We start from the raw sequence: 24378 nt of genomic DNA, 5'->3' as shown, positions 1-24378 counted from the left end.
TTTCAGTAACTGCTGGGTGTAAATTTGTTAGTCATCTGTGTTTCTCACACTACCCTCACCAGCCAATGCTGATGTCCAATGGTGTCTCTGTTGCTCCTCTTCCTGCCCTTAGACAGAAAGTGTGTTACTGGTTAGCCCACCTGGCGAAAATAAAATAAAAAAAGCCTAAAAATAAAAAACGAAATTAGCCACCATATCTAAGAATCGGTAGGCTGTAATATTATTAAACTTTTTTTCTTTGGGCGTGAATACACTTTAATTACAGTTGCCACACACAGCATGTACGTCATTACAAATTAAGCACCCTAACACATATAGATAGGAATTTGTTTACATCATGCTGATCATTTGCATAAGAAAAGCATTCCCTTTCATATCTATTTGTGCAATATTTTCATGCGTTACTTTTCCGAACATTTCAATAAAAAAAAAAATTATTACATTTTCACTAATAATGTAATTTGCAGTAACAATGTGATTCATATAAAAAATAACATTCCAAAAACAACATCTTATAAAAAGAAGACAAAACTATTACTGATTTTCACTAACCACAAAAAAACAATTTTTTTTTATTTCTTTTAAAGTATAATTTTAGTTCATCAGTCTTTGTGTGGATAAAAGAACTAGTATGGTATGTGCTCTGTGCTAAAGTTTTATCCTTAGTGTATTAAAAGTAGAATTACATAACAGATCACCAGATAAACCTTTATTATACGGATCTACATTATCAAACATATTTAATTAATGTGACATAAATCATTTAAATTGTTTTATCTATCTTTCTCTAAAACGGAAAGTACCAAAACATTTCTAAAACTGCCTAGCTCTAAAAAACAAACAAAAACAAAACAATAAAATCTTTACTACCTTAAACAGTTGGTAATAGTCATTCTGCGCATACAATCCTCAGCACGGCCTGCCAATCCTGCTGCCTCTCCGTACAGATGGCGTACCGTGTATAATCCAAGCTCAGAGGGTATCTACTCCAGTATAGCTGTGCGTGACTCGCTAAGGCATCTCTGAGAAACAAATGCTTGTGCTTTGTCATGCATGCTCTTCAGGCCAAATCCCAAAGCTAGGTTATTGGATAAGTCTCTAATGTGGGAGGAGAGAATGGAGAGTAATAATAAAATGAGTCACTAGTAAAACTTGGGAAAGGAAATCCTAGTCACTGTGACAAGAGAATTGCGTGGGGCAAACTACAGAGAACTCTGACAGCGCTTCAACAGAGGGGAGCCAAAGGGCATCACGTGTAATACAAAGCATCAGAGTTTCCCTAAAACACGTGCAAAATATAATGATTTCACCAATATGAGCAGAATATGCAGAATGAAAGCACCACACCTGCACTTGCGAGATAAAAATAATATGATATCATATCCCAAATAATAGTTATTGTTGTTGACAAAATATAAAAATCCATCACGCGAAACCTTGCTGCTGAAACTGATCTGAATGAAGGCGCAAACTGTGCAAATGTTATTTTAACAGTTTTATAAAGAGCCTCCGAGATTAGTTCGCACAAAAGTGAAGATAGAAGGCATACTTGAGGACATTGGTCACTCAGCTTTAGTAAACAATCACCTTGGACCTTGGAGTAAATTTTTTATTTATTTACACTTAAAAGAGATGAGTTTCTTGGAAATAAGATCATTTGGATCAACTGCAGGTTGAGGGTTCTGAGGATACAGGTTTTTAAAGTAGTACTAAGGCCTTGTTTAGACTTGCGGTTGGGGGGTGGAGGGGGGGGCATAAAAAATGTGCAATTGAGCCATGTTTATGCCGCCTGCCAACCTCCCCTCTCCTTAGGGCTCATTTACACTTGCTTCAGCTTCAAAAAGGCTTCAACAAGGCTTCAGATAGGCTTTGGTAAAGCTCTCTGAATGCTAGTCAAAGCTCCTGTCACTAAATAAAATGGTTAGCTTACAGTCCAGTTTACACCTGCTTTTGCTTTGCTTCGGCTTTGCTTCAAAATTGTTACCCCATGTAGCTTCAGTGGTGCTTCAAAGCATCTTCAAAGCCTCCATAAAAGTCTATGGCAAAGCTTTCTTGAAAACCCCACTGAAGCCCCACCGAAGCCTCACCAAAGCCCCATTGAAGCGCCACCAAAGTCTCATCAAAGCCTCACCGAAGCACCAAGCAAAAGCAGGTGTAAACAGGACTGTAAGCTAACCATTTTATTTAGTGACAGGAGCTTTGGCTGGCATTCAGAGATCTTTAGCAAAGCATGTCCGAAGCCATGTTTTGAAGCAAGTGTAAACTAGCCCTTAAAGGAGAAGTCCAGTCTGAGCTTGTTTGGCTGGGCTTCTCCTTTGGGTTACAGGAGTGCATTTCGTTTTGCACTCCTGTGACCTGTTTTCAGCAGTCACAGGAATCAGTCCAGGCACTGCACCAGTACGACAATAAAGTCTGGATCCGATGCCCATCTCAGCCTCTCAGTGAGCCGCTGAGAGACTGAGATGGCCGCTGCCCGCCCCTCCACATCTTAGTGCTCCAATGAGCGTGGAGAAGCAGAGAAGAGAGCTCGAGGGGATCTGTTAAAAAACCAAGCTATCGGAGTTGTTCAATTGATTGGTTCTTAGTGTAGAGGTGCCAGGGAACAGATACAGCATCCGGCCGATGCTGCATCCACCTAGGCGAGTATGAATGGTCAACCCCCCCCCCCCATACTTCTCCTTTAAGCTGCAATAAGCAGTAGCTGGAGATGCTAACAAGCTGCAAATGCGATGCTTTCCTTCACATCCACAGCAAAGTTGAACATGTAGCAATTGGCAGATGGCATTCAAGCCAATGGGGAAGCCCCACAAACACCCCACAACCATGTGCAATCCATGTGGATGCAGCGCAATTTCCCCCCCCCCCCAAAATTTGGTTAAAACTGTCAATAGCCTCTTGAATGCGATTCAAACATGGATCGAGCTTGTCTTAAAAAAAGTCAGTATTGCTTAAAAGAGTATGCTTTTTTGTCCTTTCTTCTCTTCTGGGTCACAGGAGTGCACTTATTTTTGTACTCCTGTGACCCAGAATCAACTGAGCCGCTACAGACTTTGAAAGGATATTGGCAATGATGTCCAGATCCATCCAGATGACTGACCAGCAGCTGGCTCAATCTCTCAGAGTGCCGATGAGAGCCAGATTCAGCCACTCCAGCCCCCTCAACAGCCCAGCGCTCCAGTGAGCACAGGAGGGGCAGAGCAGAAAGCCGGTGACTGACAGTTTCCTGAATTAGTTGCCTTTCACCCTGAAAATCTGCATTACACAGGTTCTATGAAAAACAGAGGATACAGTGCCTTAAAAAAATATTCATACCCCTTGACAGTTTCCACATTTTGTTATGTTACAACCAAAAATGTAAATGTATTTTATTGGAATTTTATGTAATAGACCAACACAAAGTGGCACATAATTGGAAAGAAAATGATAAATGGTTTTCTACAAATAAATATCTGAAAAGAGTGGCGTGAGTCAATATTATGTAGAACCAACTTCTGTAATTACAGCCTGCAAGTCTTTTTGGGGATGTCTCTACCAGCTTTGGGCATCTAGAGAGTGACATTTTTGCCCATTCTTCTTTGCAAAATAGCTCAAGCTCTGACAGATTGCATGGAAAGGGTCTGTGAACAGCACTTTTCAAGTCTTGCCACAGATTATCAATTGGATTTCGGTCTGGACTTTGACTGGGCCATTCTACCACATGAATATGCTTTGATCTCCAATGATGACCCTCCAGTTGTTCATGAACTACAATTCCCATCATGCCTAGTCATGTCTGTGAATGTCAGAGTATTACATTGCCTCTTGGAACGTGCAGTTCCGCAACAGCTGGAGGGCCATAGTTTGGAGATCTCTGATCTAAACCATTACATTGTAGCTCTGGATGTATATTTAGAGTCTCAAGTCTTTTGCAGATTCTAACAGGTATTCTTCCAAGATTGTATTTGGCTCCATTCAACTTCCCATCAACTATGACCAGCTTCCCTGTCCCTGCTATAGAAAAGCATCCCCACAACATGATGCTTCCACCACCATGTTTCATGGTGGGGATGGTGTGTTCATGGTGATGTGCAGTGTTCGTTTTCCTCCACAGATAGCATTTTGCTTTTAGGCTAAAAGTTAAATTTTGGTCTCATTTGACCAGACTTCTTATGGCTTTCTTTCAACAATGTCTTTCTTCTTACCACGCTTCAATAAAGGCCAAATTTGTGGAGTGCACGACTTGTCCTGTTGACGGATTCTCCCACCTGAGCTGTGGATCTCTGCAGCTCCTCCAGAGTTTCCATGGGCCTCTTGGCTGTTTCTCTAATTAATGCTCTCTTTGCCTGGCCTGTCAGTTTAGGAGGACGACCATGTTTTGGTAGGTTTGATGTTTTGCCATACTCTTTCCATTGTTGAATCATGGATTGAACAGTGCTCTGTGAGATGTTCAAAGCTTGGCATATTTTGTTAAAACCTAACCCTGCTTTAAACTTCTCCACAACTTTATCCCTGACCTGGCTGTATGTTTAGGGTCATTGTCCTGCTGGAAGGTGAACCTCCACCCCAGTCTCAAGTCAGGTTTTCTTCTAAGATTGCTCTGTATTTGGCTCCATCCATCTTCCCATCAACTCTGACCAGCATCCCTGTCCCTGCTGAAGAAAAGCATCCCCACAACATGATGCTGTCACCATCATGTTTCACGGTGGGGATGGTGTGTTCAGGGTGACGTGTATAGTTAGTTTTACCTAAGCCTGCTTTAAACTTCTCCACAACTTTATCCCTGACCTGTCTGGTGTGTTCCTTGGCCTTAATGGTGCTGTTTGTTCACTAAGGTTCTCTAGCAAACAGCTGTATTTATACTGAGAATAACTTAGAATAAATTACACACAGGTGAACTCTATTTACTAATTAGGTGACTTCTGAAGGCAACTGGTTCCACTAGACTTTAGTTTGGGGTATCCGGGTAAAGGGGGCTAAATGCAAATGTTTTATACAGTTCAACTACCTTTTCCTGCAGATCCTTTGACAATTATTTTGCTTTCCCCATGACTCAGAATCCAGAAACATCAGTGCAGCACTGGATGAAAGATGCAAGGGTCTGTCAGGAGTCCAGAAACTCATTGACCTTTTATACACACACACTAATTACAAGCAAACAGATCACAAGTGAGGATGGTTACCATTAAAACCACTTTGTGTCAACTTGTGTGCATGTTATCAGGCCAAAATCACCAGGGTATGTAAACTTTTGATCAGAGTCATTTGGGTAGTTTCTGTGGCAATTATGATTTAAAAAGAGTAAACACAGTTGATTGATAATAAATGGCTTCAGCCAAACACTAACCACGAGTGAAAGGTTTTTGTGTTGTCATTCATATTCTCTGAAAAATGGCCAATAAATCATAAATTCTGGCAGAATATGTAAACTTATGAGCACAACTGTTTATGAATTTACATAAGCACAGAAATGGTAAACTGATTCCGCACTGCCAGTGTTTTTCCACTGGTGTAGAGTTAAAAGTATATTTGCTGTTTCTACCTTGCCTTTCACTACTAACGCATTTTACCCACAAATGAACATTTCCTCCATACCCCTCTTGTATGTCACTTGGTTTGTGCAAACATGTACCCATCATTACAGGGACATTTGAGAATGTTGATTTACAGGAGATATATGAGACAAGTAACAGCAAAAAAAAATAAAAACTGTTACTTGTGTTATATGAAACCAGTATACACAGATAAACTGAGACAGTGACTGGGTCACAAGACTGCTATGTGAAGGAAGATGAAAATGTTGAAAACTTGAAAACTGTATGTGGGACCATAAGTGAATTTCTACATAATATACAAATCACTGGAACTTGCCTCCTTCTCACTAACTAGCGAAAATGATTTTCTGAGACTTGTGTTGCAATTGTGTAGTCGACTTAGAAAGCAACAGGGATTTAATGCTTTTAATGGGAGGCTACACCAAATCCGGTAAACAAAAATGGAAGTTTCTCAGATATGGAATGTGAGGCATTTAATGCATACGAGCCATCAGGTGGTTCCAATTTTATTAACCTACTGCCACCCACGTAACGCATATGTGTGGCAGCAAAGAGGGTGGGCTTTAAAGAGGAAGCGGGAGCCATCTTTAACGGTATGACCCTGGCTTGAAACGGCACAGCGTGCCCTTTCAAGACGGCGCATGAGCAGAAGAAGGCGTCGCTCGGGTGAAATTGCAAGCACCTACGGGTAAGTCTTAATCTAGGCTTACCTGTAGGTGTAACTTCCGCCAGAGGGTTTCCAACCACTTTAATGCCCACACACCACACATGCGTGCATGGGCAGCAAAGCACCATGTGCCGCACGCACGCTCCCAGCACAATGACTAAGCTGTCAAGGTCAGCTCTTGGTTTCTAACAATCATTAGGAGCTGGTGAGACTGGCTCTTGATCATGTGATCATTGTGACAGCCAATTACAATGAACAGCTGCCCCCCTGCCCACGGACATAAAGACCCTGTTAAAGGGATGCAGGGGCTGAGCAGCAAGGGGTTAAGGGTGCATTCACACCTGCAAGTGCACCAGCCCTCTGATTCCATGCGAGGGCCCCAGTGTTGTTACCACAATTACCATCACCACTGGCATATAATTGCTCATGCAGCGGTCACATGCAAGTGATGAGCCCTGGACACAGACTGCTTGGGGTTCTCACATCTAATCAGAGTGACAATGTGCAAATGCATCCCAAAGGAATGGAAAAACATCACACACTAAACAGAAACTGTGTTCCCTTTGAATACCCAATCATATGTAGATTAAATAAAGAAACAGGAATTCGATTTTAACATATTTGTATAATTGATGTAAAAGTAAGGCCCCTTTTACAATGACGGACGGATTGGGTCCACTTGTCAGTTTTTCAGGCGGACCCGATCGGACCATTGCTCTCTATAGAGCGGCGGATGTCAGCGGACATATGTCATTGGCAGGCGATCCGCTCCTGTCTGCTAAAAATTGGATTGGATCGGATGATAGTCGGATGGAAATGGACAAGCGGTCCGTTTTCATCTGACCGCCCCATAGAGAACAGCAGGCTGTGTCCATGTCCGCTCTGCATAGCGGAGCGGACACAGACCTGTCATCCATCTGCTCAGCAGGGATCAGCTGACAGATTCTCCGCTGAGCAGGCGGATCTGCTTGATGGAGTACACCCCACCTGAAAGGGGACTAAAGATTTTAAACTCCTTCAGAAAATCAGCCTCATTGTGTTGCCATGTCCTCAGGTGTGCTGTTGTGCATTCTGCTAACTAAATAGCAAGATTTGAAAAACAATAGGTATACATACAGTATATACTGTTTTATTTTATATATATATATATATATATATATATATATATATATATATATATATATATATATATATATATATATATATACATACATACACTGTATATCTGTACAAATACATGCTAATGCTGATTTTGCCAATTTAAAAAATAAATAACTAAAAAGTAAACTATGGCTTCACAATCATGTTCGTAGCCAAGAGCAACATGGAAAGTTTTTTCCTTTGGACACTTTTACTTCATAATATATATCATTACTTCTGAGAAGTAACCAGGAATTGTGAGTTCTAGGCAAATAACGAGCAATGTGTCAGCTCACCCATGTTGGCATAGCTCCAAATATTTCCACCCTCCTGCTTTGCGTACTGTGCTAATCAAGGCGGAAACGTTTTATAAAAATATGACAACTCTAAATTTCCAGTGCCTTAGGCATGATTCACAGAGCAGAAGAATTACAGAATTGCATGTAGTCTTTTAAAAAATCTATGCTACTAACTAACAATATCTGCTGCCAATATGACGTACTGTAGATGGAGACTGCTCTGTAATGCTGGCCACACATGGCACAATCCTTCTACAATCCCCTTTACAATTAACAACATCTAACCAATACATTTAATTTAAAGATGAAGGGTTTATGGTTGGAAGTATAGTAGGGAAAGTGGCAGCAGAAATTATTCTTTTGTTGTATCTGTAGATGTAAGAGACAAGTCCTTTCACTCTGTACACGTTTTTTCATCAATAGAGCTGCATATAATAAACTTACAACTTTTGACTCCATTTGTCCTTGCAGTGGTTTATTGCATAGATGTGGCAATTATTTTTCAATAGCGCACGAGGATGTACGTTGGCACAATGGCACGGGTGCGCAAGTGTGCGCAAATGGGCATACAGGTGGGTGCCGGCGGGCATAGCATACTACTTAATTATGTAATACTAACCCCCGCAGTCGTCCTTGTACACCGCTCGGGCGGCCGCCATCTTTCCCAGGGGTTACTTCCGGGTATCACGGCTCCGGCGCTGTGATTGGCCGGAGCCACAATGACGTTTTAGGAGATATTTACTAAAAGTAAATGTCAGTCACGGCAGGGCCTCCCTTTGGAACAGCACGATCGCTGATGTCTACGGCAGGCGCCCGGGATTTTAGGAAATATCTCCTAAATCGTAGAGGTTTAGGAGATATTTCAAGCACCTACAGGTAAGCCTTAATCTAGGCTTATCTGTTGATTAAAGTGGATGTAAAGGGTTTACAACCACTTTAATATATAGTATATAGTAGCTGCATTTTTATTATATAACACAATAATTTTTGCAGATGACATTATTAAAGCGGACCTTCAATAATTTTTTCATCTTTACATCTATTAAATCTTCTGCCCTTCCTGTTTTTACTTTGGACTGTAAAACATTTTTTTTCTGACAGTAAATACCTTATACGGCCCACTTCCTGTTTCTTGTCTGGTCATTAGCCTAGGCTTATAACATAATGCACAGCTCTGTCTCTCACACACAAGAGTTTGCCAGTAAGGGAGGGGGGATGAGTCATAAGAGAGCCACTGAGAGATTCAGAGCTGGAGGTGTGCCTCTGTGTGAATCCAGGAAGTGAACAGGCAGCAGCTTAGGCTGCTCACAGTTAAAATGGCTGCAGACAGATTTAGGAGGATAGAGGGAGATTTCTGTAGCAGAATCACAGTATATATAAAATAATGTGCAAAGTGGTTGGAGGGAAGCTTCAGAATGGCACAGATGTTTTTAATTACAAAAAATGTGAGCAGACTGCAGTTCCTCTTTAAGTTTAGACATGCTTTATTTACAACACACCACAGCTGAACCTCCTCTGAAGAGAGGTCTTTCTATGGCGTTAAATCTATAACCATTCAGGCAGGTCCCCATATGACATTGTTTTTGGTCAATTGTAACATGTACTGTATGTACAACATAATGAAATGGATTATGTGATATCATCAACTGCAGTCCTACATAGTGATCAGGGGTCAAGTTCTGGGGAAAAAAGTGTGGGAACTCCCACCCAAGATCCACTCCCCCAAAAAAAAAAAAAAAATGATACACTCATTTGCATAATTACTAAACCGCAAGTTCTTTCTAAATCCCGTGATAACTCGCGTCAGACCTCCGCAATGTCTCCTGGGAACAATGACAAAAGCTCCCAGGAGATATTGCGGCATCGAGGAAGTGACAAAATACCCGCACACTACCCGATGAACCCATATACAGGAAGCGGCCAGTAACATAAAGGATTACTAAGGTTCGCCTGCCCCTGACAGTGACTCGAGCTGGGCATCACCGCTTAGTGAAGGATTGGCTCTGCAGGACTAGAGCAGCCTAGCCTCCCAAGGAAACTGAGTTCCTGCTGTGAAAAAAGTGCAGGAACTCCGTTCCCACGCGTTTCCGCTGGACTTGAGCCCTGATAGTGATATACAACCTAAATGTGCGAGATATGTCAAGAGCTATTTTCAGAACTTTTTTTTTTTTTTTAGTGGAACAGGTCTTAACCACTCTTTCTGAGATTTGTTGTTTACAAGTTAAAACTGTTTTTATTTGCTAGAAAATTACAAAATTACTTGGAACCCCCAAATATTATAAAAAAAAAAATCTACACTGTATTTGTGCAGTGTTCTCACAAGCGCACTTTTTTGGGAAAAAAATACACTTTTTTTAATTAAAAACTAAGGGCCAGATTCAGGCAGAAGTGCGGCGGCGTAACGTATCATAGATACGTTACACCGCCGCAAGTTTTCATCGCAAGTGCCTGATTCACAAAGCACTTGGCGTGTGCCATTTAAATTAGGCGCGCTCCCGCGCTGGACCTACTGCGCATGCTCCGTTTCGTAACTCCCGCCGTGCTTTGCGCGAAGTGACGTCATTTTTTTGAACGGTGACGCGCGTATCGTACTTCCGTATTCCCGGACGTGTTACGCAAACGACGTGAAATTTAAAATTTCGACGCGGGAACGACGGCCATACTTTAGACAGCAATACGTTTGCTGACTAAAGTTAAGGCACCCAAAACGACGACGATCTTTGCGACGGGAAACTAGACTAGCGGCGACGTAGCGAATGCGAAAATCCATTGTGGATCGCCGTAACTCCTAATTTGCATACCCAACGCTGGTTTACGACGCAAACTCCCCCCAGCGGCGGCCGCGGTACTGCATACTTAGGGATATCTATGCGTAACTGATTCTATGAATCAGTCGCATAGATACTCTGAGAGATACGACGGAGTATCTGAGATACTCCGTCGTATCTCCTTTGTGAATCTGGGCCTAAGACAACAGTAAAGTTAGCCTATTTTTTTTAGATTGTGAAAGATAATGTTATGCCAAGTAAATTGATACCCAACATGTCACATTTCAAAATTGCGCCCGGAATGGTGACAAACTTCTACGCTTAAAAATCTCCATAGGCGACATTTAAAAAATTCTACAGGTTGCATGTTTTGAGTTACAGCTCTTATGCAGCTGAGAACTGAGGGTATGTAATCACTTATAATAAATGTGGGAAAAAAAGGTATTTATAATGTAATTTTTATTTATACACAAATGTAAACATTCATGCCGATCTGACTGTCTGCACTCACGAAAGTATAAGCTACCAACAGTATTGCATCACATATTTACCTAGCTACAGGGAAATACAGTGATTATATGTTAATTATTTGTGATTCACCGATACATTTATCTAACTATAACACCAGTCTAAACTAGTTCTAAAGAATGACGTCTTGGTGTCACGTTCGTTAAATTTATGCAGTAAAAATATAAGCCTTAAAAAATTACACTGGCTTCCACCAATTTCAGTGCTGAAAAGGTGATTTTTTTTATATATACTTTATTAAATAATTACAGTATTTTTATCATAAAGCTGGCCAGGTACTATGCAATATGATTCTACGTACAACTATAGTATGTAGTATAAAGGCGCACAGGGACACAGAGCCCTCAATCTTCTCCCCTGCAGTCTTGCAATCTTACAATGAACACAAAAATGCTCTATAATGTGTTAATTTACAAACAGATTCCATGGTAAACACGTGACTGTTATTTACTATTTCATCTGTTATCAATGTACAGAGCATATCTGTGTTCATTCGGGGGTCGGATTCCCTTTCAACCCCGTACACCTGCAGTCATTGTCATTGAGTTGAACTATTGTATGTCTGAAGAAGGTTCAACTGGGCTTTAAAGCTGTAAAAAAGATTTAAAAACAGGTTGAGTAAGTGGGAAAATTACCAGACAGACCTTGTTGCAATTTACTGTTGTTGCAAATTACTAAAGGCGGCCATACACCGAAAATTGTATCAAAGAATTTTCATACGAATTTCGCACCGTTAGTGGGCTGCAGCAACAGGCGATTTACGTGCGACAAACAAATTTGAGAAATCTGACATGTTGGAAATGTTTTGAAAAACTAACGATTTTCTGATCAATGATGGGAGAATCGTGCGAGAAATGTAATAGAAAAAAAAATGCGCATGTGCAAGAAAAGATTATTCCCGGAGAGAAACGAATATTCCCGGCAACATGAAGGTTTTGTCGGCCCGAATTTCGAAAATCAATGGTGGCATCATCGGATCACAAAAAAAAACGTTCTGATTTTGAAAAAAAAATTTGTTCGAAATTCGACCGTGTATGGCCTGCTTTATTCTTTTCATTTAAATTTTTTTCATGCCTTTTAAGGCGGTAGTAAACTTCAATGTTTATCTTTTACCTACAGATATGCTCATATTAAAGCTTACCTGTAAGTACTGTAAATATCTCCTAAACGTGCACCGTTTAGAAGATATTTACATGTATTGCAGCCGGTGGCGTCTACGGTGCATGTGCACTGTGCTCTCAATGGGCAGCATGTCATCCATTGAGAGAGATGTGCCGTGACTCCCATGTGCATGTGTGGGAGTGACATCATTGTGGCTCGGGAATTCATGTGACCGCGAACCCGGAATGAAAACCGGGTGAAAATCGAAGCCCTGTCAGCGGTGATGGTTCGCTGCTGGAGGGATCCATTTCACAGGCAACTCTCTCATAATGTGCTAGTTTATGGTGCATACTAGCACATTATGACATTGCCTTGCAGGGAGAAAGTTTTTTTTTATAAATGCTTTACTACCTCTTTAACAAAATACACCTGTGTTTCTCAACCTTTTTTCAGTCAAGGCAACCTTTAAATATCTAAACACTCTCGTGGCACCCCTTCCAAAAATGTAAAAAAACTAAATGAACAGTTGTACATATCACAGCAACACCCACACATGTAGGACATACATTTGAGGCAGTTTATTCCTCCTCCTTTGTAAATTGGTGCTAACTAATATTCTGGCATTTCTCTTCTCCCCCATTTTCTCTGCTAACGCGACCCCATGTTAGCAACAAGGTACATGCAAACTCAACAATATCAAATGACAAAAGGGGGGGGGGGTGCTGTGAGGGCATTCCTTATTATGCAACCAAAAAGATCTAAACACAGTTAAGTCCAGACATTAAGACTTCTAGAGGGTACTCTAAAGAAATTTAAGGAAATTAGAAAAGCGCCCGAAGACGTGCAATTAATAAACTTCAGGTTAGAAAAGAATTGAGAAAATTCTGAGGCCCTGTACACACGACCGAGTTTCTCGGCAGAATTCAGCCAGAAACTCGATCGGAGCTGGATTCTGCCGAGAAACTTGGTCGTGTCTACACTTTTCACCGAGGAAGCCGACGAGGAACTGTTTAATATGCTTTAAGGGATCATGATCTCTTTTTGAAGACTCATTTACTTTTCTGTACATGAAGTATGTTTATTGGATAAAACATGAGAAATTTACATGTATTGCAGAGATGTACTAAATGATTTATTTTTTTTGTCTTGATATAATCTTTCAGGAATACTAACAAGTCCAAGACGGTAAGGCTTATGACATACTATATGAGATAATAAAGGATGTTTGTAAATGACCACAGTCTTACAATTAAGCTAATTTAAAAACTGCAGGAATGAGTCATGGAAAAGCAGGTTAGAGTAAATATTCCGTTCACCGTTTACCATGTTCTATAATTCAACATAGAATGTTCAAGTTGATATTAATATTGTTGTATTTCACATATACAATTCACTACAATTATAAGATAACTTATTTTGTATTCCAGGTGATTGGGTCAGTCTAATTGATCTTGCCTTTGTTTGTATTCCCAACCACCATCTGTTCTTGATAAGTGTTGCACCTAGCCATAATTTCTTGCATACTGCTTATGAAGATGATATTCCAAAATACTGGAAACCAAATGTTTTATTTCTCAGATTTATCCATGTTACAGTGCTATAAGCCTGGAAAGCAATCATGACATACCATGTACTGCAATATTCTTGTTTGACACATTAATAATTCTTAGTAGTGATATCAACACCTTCCAGCCAAACCAGTTTAATCTATAGTATGTAGGCAAGTGCAGAACTTTACAATGCAGTCTAAACTCTAATGGATATGGAATAGATAAAATGATTCTGAATACACATATTGCATTCAAAGATTGTACATATGCCCTGTATAATGCAGTAATAACTACAAAGATACATGATGGGATGCAGACTGTGAACCTTGTGCTGAACCGGGACTCCAGAATCCAGTAATTGGGCTAAAAAGGGTTAGTTCACCATTACTGACTTTACAAATGCAGGAAAAAGAGGGAAGGGCATTGAAACGAGCCACTGAAAAGGTAAGCGTTATTTTGCAAAATGGAGTACTGTATTATAAAGCGGAGCTTAAAGTGTTTGTTAATCCAAAAAAAAGTAAGATCCTGTTCCTGGCTCTCTCTTTCTCCTCCTCCTCTCCTGAGTGACATCAGCAGGGGAATCTCAGCCCTGCCCGTAGGCAACATTTTTTGTTCATTTTATATAGAGTAAGGAAGGTTTATATCCCCCATCAGTTTTTTTTTCCATCTGGGTCCCCTTGTGGAGATTTCCCTTCACTTTTTAGTCTATAGCCAAAACAGGAAATGAGGGAAAATCCTTCTAAAGTAGGGGAATCCCAGTGTGCCACCGGGATCACTAGAACTAGTGTCCCCATTGGAAGAATTTCCCTCTATTAATGTTCTGATGTCAACCCCAATTTTTTTTTATTATTATTTTTACTTTCACTTTTGATAATTAACCACTTAAGACCCGGACCATTATGCAGGTTAAGGACCTTGCCCCTTTTCGCAATTCTGCACTGCGTCGCTTTAACTGACTATTGCACGGTTCTGCGACGTGGCTCCCAAACACAATTGGCATCCTTTTTTCCCCACAAATAGAGCTTTCTTTTGGTGGTATTTGATCACCTGTGCGTTTTTTTTTTGCGCTATAAACAAAAATAGAGCGACAATTTTGAAAATAATTCTATATTTTTTTTTTTTGCTATAATAAATATCCCCCAAAAATATATATTAAAAAAAATGTTTTCCTTAGTCTAGGCCGATACGTATTCTTCTACTTATTTTTGGTAAAACAAATCACCATAATCATTTGATTGGTTTGCGCAGAAGTTATAGCGTTCACAAAATAGGGGATAGTTTTATGGCATTTTTATTAATATATTTTTTTGTACTAGTAATGGCGGCGATCAGCATTTTTTTTTGTGACTGCGACATTATGGCGGATACATCGGACACCTTTGACACATTTTTGGGACCATTGTCATTTCACAGCAAAAAGTGCTATAAAAATGCACTGATTACTGTGAAAATGACACGGGCAGTGAAGGGGTTAAGCACTAGGGGGCGCTAAGGGGTTAAGTGTGCCCTAAGGTGATTCTTACTGTAGGGGGGCGTGGCTGTAGGTGTGACATCACTGATCGTCGTTCCCTATAAAAGGGAACAGACGATCAGTGACTCTGCCACAGAGAAGAATGGGGAAGGTGTGTTTACACTCACCTCTCCCCGTTCTTCAGCTCCTGTGATCCGATCGCGGGACACCGGCGACGATCGGGTCCGCGGGTCCCGCGGACGCACTCACGGAGCTTTGGACCGTGTCGACATGGCTGGGCTCTTAAAGGCGACGTACAGGTACGTGCCTGTGCCCAGCCGTGCCATTCTGCCGACGTATATCGGCGTTAGGCGGTCCTTAAGTGGTTAAAGTAAACAGGGCAAATAAATAGAGTGAATCTCCCAAATGGGGGCACAGGCAGTAATGTAATGTAATGTAATGAAAACTAACAGATATTCTAATCCCTCTCCATCCTATCCAAAACTAAAAGAAATAGAAATGGTACACTTTAAAACAAGCGATTACAATATACCTTCCTATCTATTTACTAATGCTAATAGCATAAGGATTAAAAAGAGTTAATGTTGATTGAGAGAGTAAAGTTCCACTAAAAAAGAGTTTGTAAAGTAATTTTTTTTACTAAAATTAAAAAGATGTTATAATTACCAGCTCCGATCCGCCCCTTCTAAGGATCAGAGGTGAACTAACTCTCAACTGTTTGTTATAAAGAATCATATTGAAACTTCAATTTATTAGTACGATCTACGAAAGAATGGTCTGTGTTACACCATCTTGAACCTGTACTAAATTACAGTTAGAGAACAAAACTTTGCTTAATTCAAATGTAATTTAAGTGAAGGTGTAGCCAGATATAAAAGATCCTAGTCCAGTTATGCATCCATTAAAATACAGTTTGTAGACATGACTGACACAACAACATAGCTACATTGTCTCAAATTTGTAGCTGGGATAGCTCATATTTACACACATGGCTTGCACTGGTGTTGTTTAAGAAAGGAAAAAAGCAAAATTCAGAAATGTATCAGGAAGCTTTTCTCAAATAATATATTTGAAAATGAAAGTCTCATCATTATAATTAAACATACATAAAGACGTGAGAATGTCTTGATCGTGAAGGATGGGGAAATGTAAAAGAAGCAGAATAGATTGTAAAAGATTTGCATAAGGAGTGCAAAAATGTTCCTATATCATACTATGTATGTAGAACAAATCTTCATGAATTTTGCTACTAGAAGATGATAAAATGTCTCTCTTGCAAAAAAAAAAAAAAAGAGTCTGACAAAAACAGTCCATGCTGCTCATAGCAACCAATGGAGATTTCTATTTCACCTTTAATTTCTAATCTGTAGTGGAAAAATGAAGCACAGAATCAGAATGACAACAACAAAACCAGACCTTTAATCCACTTTTATACACAAGATAAAACATGGTGGACAACAATCCCCTTCTCTCTGCCAAGAATTTTGTATAAATACATTTTGGCACTTTAATTGGCCCCAAAGTGGTCCGAACCAGAATTTTTTCAGTGTTATCCATAGCGGCCAGTCAAAGGTTTCCCAGAACATAAAATATGGAATACAGTTCTTTGCCTCGTGCAACATCTCAGCATTATTTTGTTTTAAAGTATTCTTATCACAAACCTGGGCATGGCAAACTAAGTACATGGTGAAATATACACAGAAGCAGTGGTAATCGTTGGAAAGCACATGTAGAAATGATCCATAGATCCAGAGATATAAGCAGCTGAAGTTGAATGCATTTCTGGAAAAGTCATTATTTGCCCAGCCTTTCGCCAACCCCCTGGTCTTTTTAAATATGTAATTACCAAAGGTACCAATAGAACAGTAATATAGTAATGTGGAAAAGGTAAGTACATCTTTGGCCTTGGAGGCTGGCATTGTCCCCTATAGCAGAAAACAGTATGCATAAGGGCTCTTGCACATGGACGCCTAAAAATACCAAGTTTTTAGGCATTCTGGCATTTGTGTTTACTGATTTAAGAGCCCATTAACACCAATTGCGTGGCAGCAAATGCATGGGAACACACTTCCCTTGTTAAATACGTACAGGATCTATTAATTGTTCATGCTACTCCAAATGTATCTAGAAAATGCATGAGCGTTTCAGCCACCAAACCGCATAACATTTTATTACCATGTGGTTTGAAGCAGCATGATTTTAAAAGTCGCTCCTGCTGTACCTTTTGTGCATTCGTTTGGCAGCCTATTGAAAAAAATTGGCTGTCAAAATCACACAGGAATGTGCTCATTCTGGTATGAACCAGCCATAAAAAACTATAAAAAAGCTAGAAGAATTGTTTATGCATGATGTGTACATGCATTTACGGGAATGTACTAGGAATATGTGACGTTTATACATCAGTATCTTTGCATGTTTTTCTCCTGACATGCATGGGGCAGCCTATTCATTTTAATGGGCTGCATTATGCATGACAAATGCGCCAAAAGAAGCACCTGTACCTTTTTTGGAAGGAGAGCTTTGGCATTTTTAACTGCATGATTTTCTGGCCAGCATTTGGGGTACCATTAATGAATAGTGGCACTGCAAGATCAATGCTAAATGTTCTTGCTTTCACAGGCAGGCAAGGCTCCACTGCCTGTTTCCCTTAGTTAGGATGGAGGTGCCGGCATACGATCGGATGGACGGATCGGCCTCAGGGGGCCGACATCACGGGCTCAATGGACAGGTAAGTGTCTTTATTAAAAGTCAGCAGCTACAGTGTTTGTAGCTGCTGACTTAAAAAAATATATATAAAATCGTCTGGAACACCGCTTTAAGTTTCACTGTTGGAAAATTCTGCTTAGGCATTTTTTAGTATTTGGTCAGTTTGCACTGACCTGGCTCATGATGAAAATGCAAAATCATTTATTAATTACCACATTGAATGTCCACTAATTCTAGCCTACTAATAATAAGCAGAATGGTCTTGAAGTTTGCTTCACTTCCTTTAATATAGTGCCTTCTGAATTATACTGCAAAGGTGGAGCTTCAGAAGGAACAGTCAGTGTAGGAAAAGCCCCACATTAGTCGATGAAAGGTGGCTTTTCCCAAAAAACGTGTCCCTACATGGCATCTGGGGTCAGGCATATCAGCATCACAGTGGACGTGGCTTCTTCTGACAGTGGTTGGTGTTGGTTCCCAAGGAGGCTTCCCATCCTCTCTTCATTAAAGAGTACTCCCCTGCTTCCCCTGGCCAGGGTTGCTCGAGACAATGAGGACTTACACCACAGCTTGATCTGGCTGCACTGTCACATGTGACAGTACCACATTCGTGAGTGCACTAATGTTCTCATTGAATAATTCTTGTTTTTTTTTTAATACTACACCAGGAGTCCTTTCCTACATCATTTGCCTTTAGTAAATAAACCGCTTTATGTTTATCCCCGCATTCATAAACTTCAAAATTACCAGCAGGGGAAGGTTTATACAACATCCCATAAAATAACCTATGTTACTGATATAGTGGGTGATAGAAAAACGGAGTTATGTAGTTTGTGCTGATTTTTTTTAAATTATGACTGCACTTGGGCTTTGAAGGTAAAAAACCTTCTGTCTTACAAGGGCGTTCATGCTAAATCGGGACTTTTAATATCTCAGGTATGAAAATAGATGCTAGTGTGGTGGTACTACACACAGTAGTAAGTGGCAAGTGTGCCCTATTACTGATAGGTAGCGCACATGTCGCGGGCCAGTCCAGAGACCGGTAATGAAGACGGTAGACAACAGTGTTAGTGAGTGCATGGAACAGCATATGGTGATGAAGTTTCTTGTGAAGGCGTAAAACTCTTGGATATCTACAGAAGACTTCAAGCACATTACGGTTATGAGACACTCAGCTGCAGTAAGACTTGAATGGTGTAAACGTTTCAAAGATGGCCATACATCCGTCAGTGATGATCCCGGCCGTGGGGATTCCCAGCACATACCAGTCATTCCTGTGAACATTCAGCAAGTGGAACACCTGATCCTGGATAATCGCCGCATAACCTGTTGGGAGATTTCACCACAGACTAATCTTTCTGTGGGAACGGTGAACACAATCATTCACAAACCTTTGCATTTCTAAAAAGTTAGCGCATGCTGGGTACCAAGGCAGTTTTCACTTTTGACCGGCACAGAAGAGTTAAAGTCTGCCCTGAATTGAAGGAGCATTTTTACAGGGAATGCCAGGATTTTCTGGATCACATCATTACATGTGACGAAACCTGGACACATCATTTCACGCCGGAATCAAAACAAGCATCAAAGCAGTGGAAACATACAAACTCACCACCACCCAAAAAAATTCCAACAATTGCGTCTGCAGGTAAAGTGATGGCAAGTGTTTTCTGGGACAAACATGGTGTTATTCATGTGTATTTTCTTCTCCGTGGTGCCACTATCAACAGTGGATACTACTGTTGTGTTCTAGGTGATCTGCATACATGTCTACAGAAAAAATGGCCTGGTGTGATCACTAAGGGCATCCTGTTTCTCCAGGACAATGCACAAGCTCACACTGCTCACCACACTACATGCACATTACAGCAACTCGGCTGGGAGGTATTGCCACATCCCCCTTACAGCCCAGACTTCGCTCCATGTGATTTCCACCTGTTTTGACCCCTAAAAGTTCCTTGGAGGTCAGCATTTCCGCACTGATGACAAAGTCAAACAGGCTGTGCTAGGATGGTTCAGGCGTGCAAACACATTTTTATAATTCAAAGCTTTCCAGGCATTAGTTAAACACTGGGATAAGTGTATAAATAAAGCAGGTGAGTATGTTGAAAAATAAATTCAGTTTCCACTCCTTCAAATTTGTTCTTTTATATATAAACCTAAAAGTTCCAGTTTGACTTAAACGCCCCTCGTAACTTACCTGAGCCCATTCACGATCCAGCTCTGTTTGAGAGCTGAGGCTCTCTCGGCTGTGTCCCTCCTCTCTGGGCAGATTGATAGCAAGCAGGAGTCTTTGGTTCCCACTGCTGTCAATCAAATGCTGTAATGAAGAGCAAGGGGCGGAGCCGCACAAGTGCCCCAAAGGAAACCAGCCTCTTATGGAGGCACTCATCTAAGAGGAGGAGCCAGAAGGACTGGCGGAGGACCCCAGAAAAAGGAGGAGGTTTTTATTTCTGACCGAGCCTTCTTGTCCTAATTAACAACTGCTCCCCCATATCTCATACAGGTGTTACAGGTTTAAAAAGTAAAGGAACATCTCTCCAATACTGTCATTGACAGATATAGAAACCTATTAGAAAATTATTTTTTCCCCACTCTATTTAAAGTAACACAAAACAGTAGTTGGGCTTTAACCACTTGACCACTGGGCACGTAAACCCACTTAATAACCAGACCAATTTTCAGCTTTCGGTGCTCTCAAAATTTGAATGACAATTACTTAGTCATACAACATTGTACCCAAATGAATTTTTTGTTCTTTTTTCACACAAATAGAGCTTTCTTTTGGTGGTATTTAATCACCATTGGGTTTTTGATTTTTTGCGCTATAAGAGAAAAAAGACTGAAAATTCTGTAAAAAAAATGAAATTGTCTTTGTTTCTGTTATAAAATGTATTCTTTCATTCTTTTGCACAAATGTGAAAGATGAAGTTACGCCGAGTAAATAGATACCCAACATGTCACCCTTCAAAATTGCACACGCTCGTGGAATGGCGCCAAACTTTGCTACTTAAAAATCCCCATAGGCGATGTTGCAGGGTATTGTGGGGTATTGCAGAGTATTGTGGGGTATTGCAGAGTAGTGTGGGGTATTGCAGAGTAGTGTGGGGTATTGCAGAGTATTGTGGGGTATTGCAGAGTATTGCACAGTATATGTATGGAGTATTGCACAGTATGGGGCAGGGATGGCTGAGCAGGGATGGATGGCTGGCTGGATCTGTGACTGCATTTGTCACAGATCCAGCCCACAGCACTCGTGCTGCATCCGCTCTCTCCCCCCCTCTCCTCTCACACTGTACCGTTCGGTACAGAGAGGGGAGGGAGGAACCGGCGTCATCACATGACGCCGGTTTGTTTACAAGTGATCGCTCCGTCATTGGACAGAGCGATCACGTAGTAAACCGCCGCTATCGGCGGAAATTTACCGTGATCCAGAGGGCGCGCGAGAGCGCGATTCTGGGAGGACGTCCTCCCAGAGTAAGCAACCGCCTTGTAGACGTATATCGTCTATAGGGCGGTTAGTAACTGGTTAATATATTACACTACCCTAGCAATGTAATATATTAAATGCATACATTACATTAACCTAGTAAGCATATTACCCTATTGACTTCACCCACCACTGCAGTATATCTATCCTTAGCAGCAACAAGTTTTTTTCTTTAAACATTATTTTTCCCATGCCAGTCTTATTTCCTTATTGCTCAATAACCGAATCCTGTTTTCCCAGTCTTGATGCCAAGTTGTTGATTCTATGTTTGTATCTTGTGGAGAAAAATATCACAGAGGAAAAGAGATTTTAAATTCAAAGAACATAATTCCTAATTAAAGATCTGGGAACCATGTTCCGATGTTAATAAGTAGTAGAAATACATGGTTTTACTGCAGTTACATGACTAGGAAGCCTTTGAGATGAGCTCTGAAGAGAGCTATACCTATCTGTTGGGCAGACATCGAGAGCTACACTCCTTAGGATAACGTGATCACTGGGTGTGGTGATGAATCATTTTTACTCTATTTTAAATATTTGGCTCTAATAACATATTAGGAGGTTGTTGTTATTTAACACTTTCGGTAATCCGAAATTATCTCTATAACAAAGATGATGTATCCTTGTCCTAAAAAGACTCTCCATTATCTGAAAATAAAGATCTATGTCAGTAGAAGGCATATTAGAGCTTTGCTGAGTTGGACAATCATTAACCTGTTCTGCTGTTTCCATATAGCAACTGACCATATAATTCCATTCCTTACTGTCCATGGATAAGTTGTCTTAGCTGATGGTCCAGAGTCAGTCATTAGAAAGCCAACACAGCCAATTAAAAGACAGTAAACAGTAGATGTACTGTAAATTGTACCATGCAGCCTTGCATCAGTATTAAAGCCTAAGTGCAATTAAAAGACTCAAAAATCAAAACAAGAGACATGGTACATAGCTTACAACCAGTAGGATGTGTCCCTTGTTCCGATGGCTCTTCTATTAGATTAAATCCTCCTTTATCCATGATCCTCTCTGCTGCCTTAGTCTTTCAGGTTAATGGGTAAAATAACAAAGGCTGTCACAGGCTTTCATTGAGAATACCCAACTATGCCCATTCTACCCAGCTGCTCCATGAATGAAACGTGGTCTATAAATGGAGGGGACGGGCCTATTAATCATCCGCTCATCCTCCATTCACAGGTGGCTTTCCATTCATAGAGTATGACTTGTATGAATATAGAAGCTAGGCAGAAAGAACAGGTATAGTTGGCTACTCTTGATGAGAACCTGTACCAGCTCCTTATTTCTGGTAACTCCACTTTTGCACTGAAAGATTGCGGTGGCGTGGGGTTTGTTGAGTAGGGCGGGTTGAAGCATAACGCAGGAGGATTCTTCATGAAAGAAGAAAAAAACCTAGAAGTAGTCACCTCGAACAAACACTACAGGGAGAACACATGATTTGAAGTGAACCTGTAATGTGGACAAAGAAGGCAAAGCAGAAGTCACATTTCATTGCCTTCCTCTGCCGCCAGAGTCTTCTATAAATCCTACATATTTGCATAGGACTAAAACTGTGTACATTCCTGTCTGTTCAACAGCCTGATGACCGGCTTCTATCGATCAGTCATACTGGAAAACCAGAATTCACTCAATGCTTGAGGCAAATGGGTGCAAGAGCTGATTTCTAAATAGTCCAAACAGAGAACTAAAAAAAGTAATTTAGACAAGCACAGACAAGCCGCAAACATTGTGGGCAGGAGTACTTTAAAGACATGGTCGCCAACCTTTTAGACCTCATGGACCACTAAACTCACAAATTTAATTATCACGGACCACTAACATGAATTTTACATGCCTCATACACACAATGTTCTGGTTCTCCGCCCCCCTTACTCTGCATCACACTGTTTACACAGACTCATCATTGGATCTCACGTCCTTATTCAGCCATGTTCTCAAGCTCCATGATCCCTCCCACAGTCTGTGCAAAGTGGATTTGCCTTTTGTAAATAACCCCCTTTGTGTCCTAGGGTGACACCCGTACTGAATAGCAGTCTCACCCTAGGGCAGGCAGTGTGTTAGGACCACATAACACTGTGTTAAATCTTCATACAGTGGGTATAGGAAAGAACCACCCCATTTGCAGCCTGAAATTAAGAAAGACACCCCTTTTTGTTTTATATAGCTTTATTTACTAGTGCAACTTATAACAAGAAGAAAAATATAACACCAATATGTCAGATGTTTTTTTTATCAAAAACAGAATAACTGAGTTGGAAAAGGGATCACCACCCATATGTCAGTATTTTGGTGGACCACCTTTTGCTTTAATTACAGCTTTTAGTCTATTGGGATATGTCTCTACTAACTTTGCACATCTACATTTTTCAATATGTGCTCACTCTTCTTTGCAGAACTGCTCAAGTTCAATTAAATTTGATGGTGACCGTTTGTGGACTGCAGTCTTCAAGTCAATCGACAGTTTTTTTAATGGGATTTAAGTCTGGGTTCTGACTAAGCCATGCAAGGACATTCACATTTTTCTCCATCAACCACTGTGTGGTCATTTTTGCTGTGTGCTTTGTGTCATAGGTAAACCTTCTTCCCATTGACAACTTTCTGTCAGAGGGCAGCAGATGTTCCTCGAGAATATGATGGTATTTTGCCTCATCCATTTTTATTCTATCCTGACAAGTGCTCCAGTCCCTGCTGCAGAGAAACCCCCATAACAGGATATTACCACCTCCATGCTTTACTGTAGGAATTTGGATGGTAAACTGTATTTGATTTCTGTCAGAGATATCGTTTGGTGTTGAGGCCAAATAATTCAGTTTTAGTCTCATCTGACCACCTTAAACGCACCTCGAAGATTCTGAGGCCACAAGGAAAAATGTGTTATGGTCAGCTTTCAACAATGGTATATTTACCTGACCAAAAGAGAGAACAAGTAAGAGAAATGTAATGTAATGCCTCGTACACACGGTCGGACTTTTGACCGTGCAAAAGTCCGCTGTGAGTCCTTCAGAAGTCCGACAGAAAGAAAGAGAACAGGTTCTCTATCTAAGGTTTGTTGGACTTCCGAGAAAAAAAGTCCAATGGAGGCTACACATGGCTGGACTTTCCGAAAAGTCCGTCTGACTTT

At 40.7% G+C, this 24378-nt stretch overlaps 1 protein-coding gene across 4 annotated transcripts in view; it reads right to left on the bottom strand.

The window, feature by feature from the left end:
• PASD1 (PAS domain containing repressor 1) overlaps positions 1-24378 on the bottom strand; it is a 215303-nt gene that overhangs the window by 103432 nt on the left and 87493 nt on the right. For 2 of the 4 annotated variants that reach the window (XM_040323814.1, XM_040323817.1), the window contains exon 1: positions 871-1914. The exons of 1 other annotated variant lie outside the window; for it this stretch is intronic. In XM_040323814.1, the coding sequence (XP_040179748.1) occupies positions 871-902 (32 nt within the window). In that variant the 5' untranslated portion in view covers positions 903-1914. Of the gene's footprint in view, positions 1-870; positions 1915-24378 lie in introns of those variants that run through there. One more of the 4 variants, XM_040323815.1, reaches the window with a different exon arrangement.

Source organism: Rana temporaria, chromosome 9 (assembly GCF_905171775.1).
Source record: "Rana temporaria chromosome 9, aRanTem1.1, whole genome shotgun sequence".
In the NCBI taxonomy this organism is placed as follows: Eukaryota; Metazoa; Chordata; class Amphibia; order Anura; family Ranidae; genus Rana; species Rana temporaria.
The sequence above is the reverse complement of the archived record's forward strand: the minus strand, read 5'-3'. Positions and strand labels throughout refer to the sequence as shown.